At 36.9% G+C, this 11,690-nt stretch overlaps 1 protein-coding gene across 1 annotated transcript in view; it reads left to right on the forward strand.

Moving 5' to 3' along the window:
* LOC144969368 (putative ATP-dependent DNA helicase HFM1) overlaps positions 1 to 6,644 on the forward strand; it is an 81,444-nt gene extending 74,800 nt beyond the window's left edge. The window contains exons 36-39 of the mRNA XM_078908477.1: positions 465 to 738; positions 1,068 to 1,267; positions 5,561 to 5,670; positions 6,460 to 6,644. Coding sequence (XP_078764603.1) covers positions 465 to 738; positions 1,068 to 1,267; positions 5,561 to 5,670; positions 6,460 to 6,529 — 654 coding nt within the window. The 3' untranslated portion in view covers positions 6,530 to 6,644. The remainder of the gene's footprint in view (positions 1 to 464; positions 739 to 1,067; positions 1,268 to 5,560; positions 5,671 to 6,459) is intronic.
* Positions 6,645 to 11,690: the final 5,046 nt, after the last annotated feature.

Below are 11,690 nucleotides of genomic sequence, written 5' to 3' on the forward strand. Positions count from 1 at the left end.
CAAAGTGTCATAACAATTTGATACATTTAATCATATTAAAAAAGTCTTAATAAATCATGGTTCAAAAATCTTGTCTATTGAGGCCCATTGTTGTTGACAATGGGATATGACGTCACAAATTCGTTTATTGTGCTCAAAAGTGTTAGTATAAATGAATGAAAATTTGCGGGAATTTCCACTAAAGGAAGCTTTATAGTTCGCAAAAAGAATTATAGATTTATCTTCACTGCTACTACCCGATTCCATAAACTTATCTTGTGACCCTTTATATACTTTATACCTGACACAACCCACTTATAGTAGGATATCATTATCACTTCAAAATAATTTACAATAAACAATCTACTAACTTTATTTTTATACAAATCCAGAAGCACAGCAAAAAGTTATCTTAAAGTTCCAGTTAATTACCTTTCACCTTTATTTTATTTTAGTTTGTTATTTTAATTAATTTTTTCTCTCAGATCAAAGCTCCTCCAAATCAAAACAAGTATATTGTACTAGATGATGATATTTCCAACTGTGGTGACATTGTTGAAATAAATTCAAGTAATTCCAGCCCTCTGCCATCCCCACATCACACCAGACCAGACAAAGCACTGCAAGAAAATCATAGTATCAGTGGCAGATACCACAATGATGAATTGCACTGTATTGTTGATGATTTTTGTGATGAAATTTCTTGGTCTCCTATTCCTATATGCTCACAACTATCCCAACAAATACCAGTTCATAATCGTGAGTAAAACTTATAATCTATTTTGTCAATGTGGTGAGGGCAAAATAGAATTTGCTGCATCACATACTCTTTGACTTTGTCTTTTATATCTCCTAAAATAAAATTGTTTCCACAAAGAAAATTTTAACTGCTATCTCTTTAAAGGAGAGAAAAAAAAGCATACTGATGTCTAAGAACCATGAGGGAAAATTTATAAAGCTTAGTCATGCATAAGTTATTTCGTGAAATGTTGCAATATTTTTACCAAAAAAAAAACCCCCAACAAACAATACAATTAATTTAATCGCATGTCTCATCGTTTTCAGATAAATTGATTTTTCTCCCACAGCAACAAAACCCGGAACACAAATTGCAAATGAAGACAAAGATGATCCAATGCATAAAGTTTCAAAAAGTGTGGAAAAGATGAAAGCATCTACTGCCACTAATTCGCCCCGTCGCTTTGGTTTGGTGCAAGCCTGGCCAAGAACTTCTAAACCTCAAAACAATTGCAAAATAACTACTGAGGAGAGAAATCTTTCCTTAAAGGTAAAGTGAGTTCTCATGGCAATTGTCATTTGTCAACAACACAAAGCTACCATTACCTGTCCATGATGCATTTGAAATAAAATTTCTCCTTACATCTTATTTGTAATATCTGAAAAACTTCTTGAAGCTGTATAAATGGAAAGCCAAAAGTTTGAAATATTTAGTATCACATCCTTAAACTTACATATCTGAATCCAATCCTTTATCTGAAATATCTTTTTACATTTGTGAGAGAATAATGAGTTGTCTCAGTCTAACAAAATAGTTTGTTTTGTTAGCTCAATCTAAATAATATTTCACGTATTGCAGTCTGTTTGCAAAACTAAAATATGAAAATCAGAAAAATATTTAATATTGCAAACATGTATAGAGTGCACCTAGGATACAGTGACCTTGGATTCAACGAAAACTTTTTGATATCTGTTTTTTTCTCCTATTTGACACTACCGAAGCCACCTTGCATTCAACGAAGTTCATAATCACACACGTTGGCTACAACAAAGGTATTTGAAACTGCAAAGAGCATGCCCGGTGAAGACAAGACTTGCATAAAAAGATATTGCATAGCTTCCTAACTCAATGAGCATTATTACTCACCACCACTGTTGGGTGGACCAATTTCACATTATAATACATACACTGAAATTTTGTGTTTAGGGATAGGGGTAGGGGCATTGCGTATGTGCATTGCAAACGAGGCGTTACTCAGTGCCATCAGCAGAGACGCTCATAGTCACATCGCAATGGGATGATTTTGTCTTATTGTGTGGTTGTGTGCAAGCGTAGATTGGGTGGTAAACCTATCCATTGTAAGGCGAGGTGTGAAGAAGAATTGGAGTGAGATTGTATTTCTGAGAAGACGACTGTGAGGAATGGAATTGGGGGGAGATGGGGTATAGGTGGGGAGGATTCATTGATCTTAACCCATTAACCCGGTCAATAAGGGGTTAAGGGTCAATCCTCCGAGTGTTGTGGTGCTTGCGGGGCAATGTGACAAAAGGATCAATCCATTTATTTCTACCAACTTTAAATATGGTACTGGTTATATCCAGTGTACATTAATGTCAAAATTGACATCTAGGATTCAACGAAACCTTAGTTTTAACCTCCAGTCCCATTGTAACCGAGGTGCACTTTATGTTATTATAGTCCAGAAGATTTAAGCTAAAATATAGGGTTACCGGGAAGAAATTGGTACCAAGCTAAATTTAACATATTTGGTTGTACATTTTATGCATATTATCATATACAAAATCCACCGAAATCAAATCATGGGGGAAAAAGAAGTTATTAATGGGTGTCCATATACCCCCTCTAAAACTTTGTGATAGTTTTGTGGCATTTGTTATATAAATTATCAACCTAAAAAATAAATATTGTGCATGTGGATGCATATTTGGTTGATGCAATATATCAAAGTACCAAAAGTGCCTTGGAGTTGCTTATACCTTTGTATAAAATGAAAAACCTCAAAATCAGCCTATATTTTTCCTACGTTTTCATTTTTAGATTCACATGTTACCATTTGAGCTGACAACCCGGACTTTCTAGTGTTTTTAAAAACTTTTTAATATAAGCAAACATTTGTATATCTAGGACGCATAAATTCTTATGCAAGGGCCTCTGAAGCTACCCATACCCCCTTAATTGTGGATATCAATTAAAATTTGAAATTGTAGTAGTTGAGTGTCATTGTTTTGAGGATTACCTTGTGCATGTTATAAGTCATATAAAATCATTAAAAATATGTCAAATTAAAGTCATTGTATGACCGAGAAAAGGGCAAAATAGCATGTTAGCTCATATTATATGAGTTTTGATTTTTAAAATCATTAATCTTCATTCTCACAGGAAAAATTCAATACAAAGTACAGTATGTGATTTTATGTTTCTTAAATACGTTTCGAGTTTGCAGCAATAAACTATACCAATATTAATACATCTAGTATCATAGGTTTACAGTGGAGTGTCTCTGAAGCTAACAATCCAAGAGCTGTTTGAAAAAGCAAGAGACAGGGAGGAATGGAGAGAGATAATTCATGCAGTATCCGAAGCCTGGACCAGGCATGGAACCTAGAAGAAGAAGAAGAAGTCTCTGAAGCTATCCATGCACTCAAGATTGAATAAATCGCATGAGAAACTAAATTTTGAAAATTGACCTTTGAAAAATTAATTTAATGCCTATTTAAACTGTCACAATAAAATATGTTTGTTTTTGAATGAGAAAAGAAAACTACAACGGTTACCAATCAACATTTCCTTTGAAAAAATGGTTTTGAAAAAATATCCCTATAGCCTCTCACAAGCTATTATTTCAATGGATTAATGGATGGAATTACCCTGAGGGCGGGGTATCATTGACTGTCTAGGCCAGTTGTTTCTAAACTCTTCCATAACTTTGCTATCTCTTCATTCCTTTATATTATATCAGTTTCGTGTTTTATGTGGCTCAGTGTCTTTGTTTTGTTATGAGACCACATGATTTTACTTGGGTCCTGCCTGGAGTCTTGGGAGGAGGGCGACAGCCAGATAATTATTCTTTATGTGATAGGTGATTTTTTATTGTAAATCATTTCTCTATTGTTTGAGCGTTGATTTATTTAATTAATATTGATGTTCATTGTCAGGCCCTTCTGGCATGGTCCTTAGCTAGTGTCCGGGTACAACTTTTGAGTGATTGGAAACTACACAGAGATTGATTGTTCTTGCATAGACAGTTCTTCTGATCCTGTTTGAATGAGGCCTTTTTGTCTTACTTTCTTTTAGATTCCTAGAAGTGCAGAGCTATTACCTTTCAATGGCGCTGAATTTCAAATAAATAGATCGTTCTGTATACCCAAAAATCAAACACATTCAAATCCTAAAACTTGTTTTAACATTTTATTATGATTGACATTATATTCTAATCACCAGCATATTGGTTTGAAATTTGGTAAATATCATTTTGTATTTGGTAACTACAGAAATCGTGTAAGTATTAAGAATCATGAGCATAAGATCATCAAATAATGGCAAAAGAATTCAATGTAAAATTTCAGGTTGGCAGTGATTAAAAACAAAAAACAAACAGCATTCCTGTCAATTGTCAAGCAAGGGAAGCAAAATGCTGGTCAGCGAGCTACAATGCGTTGCTTTAGAAGAAGCTGGTCGGCATGTTAAATACAACCAGGCTGTTGAAGAAACCTTGATTGTACACATATCAATAAAATACAACATATGGCTGGAAATTGAATGTGATTGCAGATGACAACTTGTTGTAGTTTTACTCCTTCTCAGCCAGCAAGGTCATATAATATATATATATATTCATATATGTTCTAATTTCAATGCCACACACCATGTTTGCCAATGGGGTTGGCTATGACGGTAAATGAATGTTGTGGTACCCCCCCCCCCCTCCCCATTTCATATACACACCAACCCCTTGTAAAATATCATGTATAAAGATCTCCTTCATCATATCAATAAAGTAAATAAATAATAAAGTTCCCTTTATTATTTGTCTTAGGGTCTATTCCAAGGGAATACTAGGATAACCTAGGTGTCTGCCGCAAATTGAATTTGGGAGGGGTGGCTTGCTTATGGCCACAAAAAGCGGTGAATATTCGAATTAGGTATCTTTCAAGTACAAAGCAAAAACCATACCCCTGAGCCACTCTGTATAAATTAAATAAGAAATGAATTCAGGAGTGACTCATTGTCATTTTACCCCATCATCGTCTTTGTTAAAGGGAAAGAATAGTTTGATGGTTATTTCCCTTTAACAAAGACAAAGAGGAAAATATTCTCATAATATGGTTGTTACATTTAAAACGGCTGGATTTTTTTTTATTTTTTTTTTTTTTTGCCATGGACGGATTGTGGTGGATTATTCATGCGAGGGATAGGACATGGTCGAGTTTCAGCAAAATAAAATCTAGCAAGAGAATATGTGCCTATGATCTTGACCTTCTCAATAACCCTCATTGTATAATGAACTGAGTGGTTCAACACGTGGTCAATGTAACAAAGAATATTTGAGTCACAATCTTGACTTGATATCAGCGCATCCACGATTGTATGGGCCAGTTGACCAAGTATTTGGTTTAATTTAAGAAGAGATTTTATAGAACTGAGAGAGAGAGAGAGAGAGAGAGAGAGAGAGAGAGAGAGAGAGAGAGAGAGAGAGAGAGAGAGAGAGAGAGAGAGAGAGAGAGAGAGAGAGGCTTAATAGGGATAGTTTGGTACATAAAATTTATCTTATTTTTAGGCTCATGATAATTTTTAAAATTTGAATTTATCCATGCAATGCAGTGTTCACCTGAGAAGGGAATTAACAACACAAGAAAGGAACAATCATTTCTGAGGTCTGAAACTAAAGGACGATCTCACACTCACACATCTATGTTTGCCATTCAAAATGGGTAAGTTAAAGTTGTCAGTCTGTAAAATAAATTTATTTTGTAGTTGGATATGGACCATCAACAAAACTCCTCCATACCTGCATATTCTTTAGGGGTTTGTATTTGCACCAAATCCTTCAAAGTCTGTATATTGTTCAGTAGTTCTCAAGCTAAATACAGTACTCGCTGGATTCTAGCACGCTGTTTGTAGAAGCATATTAGAATCCAAGCATGCTGAAATCTGATGTTCACATGCGATAAGGACTTGTTATATAGATAAAATAATTTGGTAGCCCAGCTCCAGCGTGCCGTATGGCAGCGATTACTACTGTATCTTCTGTGCAGACTTCACCTCTTTATCTTTTCCTGTGGATCCATTGTTGTGTTGTTGTGTTAGCGATAATGATGTGGTGGTGGTTGCATTGTGTTAGGGATAATGATGTGGTGGTAGTGATGGAAGGGATGATGATGTGGTGGTGGTTGTAGTAGTAGTGGTGGAAGGGATGATGATGTGGTGGTGGTTGTAGTAGTAGTGGTGGAAGGGATGATGATGTGGTGGTGGTTGTAGTAGTAGTACTAGCAGTAGTGGAAGGGATGATGGTAGTAATGTAAGTGGCGAAAGCAATGGTGATGTGGTAGTTGTAGTACTTTTGTAGAAAGTAGGATTGGATTACTTTATTATTTTTGCCTTTCAAGACGGCCGCACTGTGCACTGTAGAACAGATTCTGCCAATGGCACTGAAAGAGTTAAGGTATTTGTATAGAAAATCTCAATTTGTCATTTATTTCCATTTCCCCTCATTTTAACAGAAACTCTGCATCAGAGACTTATGTGCCAGGAAAGCTTTTTGAAGGGATATTTGACACTGCTATAATGTGAGATGAAAATCTTCATAGAGTTTATACAGAAGTCTAAAACTTTGTTCTTTATCTTGAATTTTATGTTTTCAGTTTTTAAAGAGTCCAATTCAATTGAATAAATGACTTCATAACAACCATTTTGTCATGCTTCATGATTACACGAGTTATTTTCAAATGTAAGCACAGCACTGTGATTAGCTTTATCTTAAACTTAACTGTCATTTTTTCCTCATCACTCTTGGATTTTTGGCAGCCACTTTGACAATTTTTTCTGGCTCAAGACACTTTTAGTGCATGGGCCAGTGGGGGGGGAGGGTTTCGCCACATGGTTTTTCTGAAACAGCAATATATCTTGAGTATTAATCCGGGTGTTACCGTTTTTTCAAGTGTCATTTACGAGAGTTACGGTCCTTGAAAGGTCATTGGGTGCAATTTTTTGTGAAATCGTTTTTGTGCATAAAATGGTTGTTTATCACCTTAAAATTGTTTCACATACAATCAATAATGGAATTTTATTGTAATTTCTCATTTTTGGCCTCATATCATAAAATATTTTACAAAGCCATATAGCGTTTTTAAATCTTTGATAGCCATTTTCTCTATAATTTGAAAAAAAATCTATTACAGTGTACTTGTTTCCCTTCTGGATGAATAAACAAGAGGGATTTTGCACTAGCACAATTCAGGCATGCTTCAGGGACATATAACACAAATTAATCCTTGTGTTACAGTTTTTTCAAGTATCATTTACAGGAGTTATGGCCCTTGAAAGGTCATCAGGTGCAATTTTTCGTGAACTCATTTTTGTGCATAAAATGATTGTTTATCACCCTAAAATTTGCCTCAAATGCAATAAATAGTGGAATTTTATTGTCATTTCTCATTTTTTGCCTCATATCATAAAATATTTTACAAAGCTATATAGGGTTTTTAAATCTTTGATAGCCATTTTCTCTATATTAATGAAGTCCCCAAAGGCTGTGCAATTGAAGCTGCATTTGAGAGTGCCTCATCAGAGGAAAGAAAACTGCAAGAAGCTGCTGTAACCTTGAGACATTTGATTCTGGATTCTTTCAAAGATCATTCACAAATGCCTTGGCCCCCCCACATCAGAGTATTTGCTATCTGCTCAAGACCAACTTCCTTCTGCTCTGATCAAATTTTTTACTACACTCCTATCCAAGCAAGGTGCAGGACATATGAGTAGTAAGTCTGAAAGACTTGTACGTTCCATGGCCCAAGCTGTTTGATATAATGTCACTTGTGGACAATGGAAAATGCCTAAACATTTACTTCTGGGGATGACTGTGAGGCATTTGACTGGAAATTTTCAGATTATAAACATCCTTAACCGCTTTGGACATTGCGCATCCCACTCTACTCTTTTGGAACTGGAGACTGCAATGTGCGACAGTGTTGTTGAATGCTCCACAAATCTTCCTTCTGCCGCATTGGCACATCCAAAAATCACCCATTTTTGCTGGGATAATTTCGATCTCACAGAGGAGACCACTGATGGGTCTGGCACCACACACTCTACTCATGGCATCATGATCCAAGAAATAAAAGAAGGAAACTTGGAAAGAAAAATAGAGCAACAAAATGTCACGACTGGAAAAACAAAGAAAAGGTCAGCAACTTTCAAACCCATCCAAATTCAGCCTTGCTTTGCAACTGGAAGAGCAGAACCTTCTCTGACTGTTTCCACAACAACAGTAGAAAACAATCAAGAAAGACAGCTGCACCAAGATAATTTTCTGTGGGTGTTCTGTAGGATGAAGTTGAATTCAGACGGAGAACGTTTCCCTGGCTGGAAAGGTTGGCTTTCATCAACAACTCCAAACCCCCAAAATGAAAATGAAACCAACATGCCTTCAATTGTTGAATATATGCCTGTCATCAATGCTCCCATAACTGAAGCAGCTACAGTACAGAAGGTGCTACAACTATCTTTGGAGGCAACACAAGAGCTTGGTCAGCCATATACATTTGTAACATTTGACCTTGCTGTAGCAAAGAAAGCTTACGATATTGTCTGGCAAAACCCACAGCTTTACAAAACAGTCATTATTCACCTGGGTGTCTTTCACACCATAATGTCATATCTTGGTGCCCTGGGAAAGCTCCAAAGTGGATCTGGTTTTGAAGAAATTGTGACTGAAGCAGGGCTATGTGCACATGGTTCTATGGATAGAGTTATGAGTGGAAAGAACTACAACAGGGCTATACCAGTGCATGTGTCTGTTTTGGAGGCTCTAGACAGACTTCTGCTTGCAAAATTTGAGCAGGACACGGATTCAAAACTCAGTAAAGACCTCATGTCTTACATAAAGGAATTCACCGAAGGAATTTCAAGCCATACAGCTAATAAAATTCTCCAGTCAACTGTGTATGCTGAGTTATTTTCCCAGTATGAAGCCTTCAAAGAGAGTGTCCGCTCAGGAAAGTACGGAAAAACTGCACAATACTGGATCCAATACATGGACAGAGTTTGGCTTCTCCTCCAGTTTCTGCGAGCTACAAAGACAAACAACTTTCTTCTTCATATATCTTGTTCAAAAGAACTGTGCCCACTGCTTTTTACCATGAATCACCACAATTATGCCAAGTATCTCAGTGTATATTTTGTGTCACTAGCCAACCTGATTCATTCCCACCCAGGGGGCAGAAGAAATGTTACAAGATAATGGATTTAGTGTCTCCAGATCAAGGACGCCTGCTGGAAGAATAGCAGTTGATATGACCATTGAACAAACAATAAACAAACATGCAAAGACAAAAGGAGGTATTGTTGGGTTCAGCAAGAGTCTTCCAAGCTATTACCGTTGGAGTGTAACAAGACACAATCGAGCAGAATATGTATCAGCAACCCAAAGAATGATCAGCAACAACAACTGTATGGATATAGACACCCACAAAGAATTGAGCCTTGCAGAAAAAAGACAAAGTGAAAAGCGAGTACAAAAGATCCTCCAGGCATTTTCAGCATTTATCAATCCCTTTGAAGTTGAAGATGGTCTGGTCAGTCTAGCTTCAGGAATGAAAGTGCAAGAGGATGTTGCTGATGACCTGCTAGCCGTGGAAAAAACAGGAAAAACATTGTTTGAAAGTTTTGTTGAAAACAGACTGAAGGAAAAGACTGTAGAATTTCACAAGCCATTAGAAAGGAACAAGACCAAGACATTTGCATCATTGAGGAAAGTGGTAACAGTGAAAAAAGACATGGACGTGGTCAAAATCAAGGCACAAAGAAATTTATTTGGCCAGCTTCTTGTTTTGTCCCAAGAGCACAGTGTTGATCTTCAAAAAGTTCTTCAATATCCTCTAACACCTACTCCATGGTCGCTGGCTTCATCAGATGGTTTACCTCTGAAGACCAACAAAGTAACTCTGTTGCACAAGCTCACGCCTGACAATTCATTAATGTTCGAGGATTATGCAAAAAACAAAAACAAACACCGTTTACATTGTTGATGGCAATGCACTGTTACAAACTCTGTCAGCAATCCCAAATACATTTGGTGAAGTAGCCAAACTTACATTTTCCTCCTTACCACAAGCAGCTTGTGTACACTTTGTGACTGATACTTACATAGAAGATTCAATCAAAGGTTGTGAGAGATTGAGGAGATGATCTTCTGAAGATAATGCATACTTGTTAAGAGGATCTGAAACAACAGTGCCCAGACGTTGGAAATCATTTCTCAGCTGCGTTGATAACAAAAGATCCCTTATCAGGTTTCTCCTCAAGGAATGGGAAAGTAACGAATATGCAAAGAAACTGAGAAACAGGGAAATCTTCTTTGTCTGTGAAGAGAGATGCACCTTACTTTACAGTGACACGGATGAATTTACCACAGCTGTACCTTGTCTAGATCTCTAATCATCACAGGAAGAGGCAGACACACGAATTATACTGCACTGTCAATATGCTTCCCGCCAACCAAACTGTGAAACAATTGTTGTCAGATCACCAGACACGGATGTCTTCTTACTTCTCCTTTCATTCTCAGAGACAATTGGAAAGACCCTGATTTTTGATACTGGCTGTGGCAACAACAGGCGACAAATCAATGTCTCTCAGATAGCAAAGACTTTGTCTAAACAGATGTGTGATGCATTACTTGGTGTCCATGCATTCACAGGCTGTGACACAACAAGTTGCTTTGCTGGGCAAGGAAAGCTGAAAGCTCTAAAATTTCTTCAAAAGGAGGAAGATCTTAGAATTCTGTTCTCCAGATTTGGAACATCAGCAGCTGTTTCGAGTAATGACTGTCTCATGTTAGAGTCATTTGTGTGCAAGCTGTATGGCAAAACCTCATGCACAAGTGTCAACAAAGTGAGGTATGACATAGTTCGCCAGCGTTTCAAAGGAAAGAAAGGTACCATCTCATGCAGTGGTGGAATTGATCTGTGTCAGATGCCTCCTTGTAGTCAAGTATTGTCACTGCACATATCAAGAGCCAACATTCAAACTCTCATTTGGAGGAATGCAGTGTGCCAGAATCCTAGCATTCCAAAACCAGAGGATAACGGTTGGCAGAGAAATTCTGCAACTGAATTGGAAGTACAGTGGTTCAAAGATGCTTTCATTCCAGATGAGTTGCAGGAAATTGTGTATGAAGAAAGCTGCACCAGTACTGACGAAGATACATATGCCGAGGATGGTAGTGATAGCTTTGACAGTGATTTCCTTGACGACACTTCAGAGGACGAAGAGGATTTTGCTACTGATGATGAGGATATGTAATAAATTGGTGAGCAGTGCAAACTGTTAAGGAGTAAAGCATGTTTGCAAAACACATAAGGATATTGTTTTTATGTACTTACTGCATCTTGAATCAAGAATCCCTTTTGAGTATCAATTATTCTTCATAATATAACAATGCGATTTCGTTCAAAAGTCTTCGGTAATGATGCTTCACTTGGGTTGTGAACAAATTAGTCTTTTTTCATGATATATCTATTGTTTTTACCACACCTTCAACTTACTTTTAAATGTGACAACTGGACATCAATACCATGTTTAAAAAGAATGAAAATTATGATGAATTTGGCATCCCACAAAGTGGAGAAAAATTTAAGGGTTGCGTACACTTTTTGTTTTTCCTGTGACGGAGAAATATGAAGGTTGTTGTTGAGGCTTGGGCCACAGCTTTCTTCAGTGCTCCATTTTTAAT

The sequence above is a fragment of the Berghia stephanieae genome, chromosome 3 (genome assembly GCF_034508935.2).
Source record: "Berghia stephanieae isolate SIO BIC M18660-M18661 chromosome 3, UCSD_Bste_1.3, whole genome shotgun sequence".
NCBI classification, from domain to species: Eukaryota; Metazoa; Mollusca; class Gastropoda; order Nudibranchia; family Aeolidiidae; genus Berghia; species Berghia stephanieae.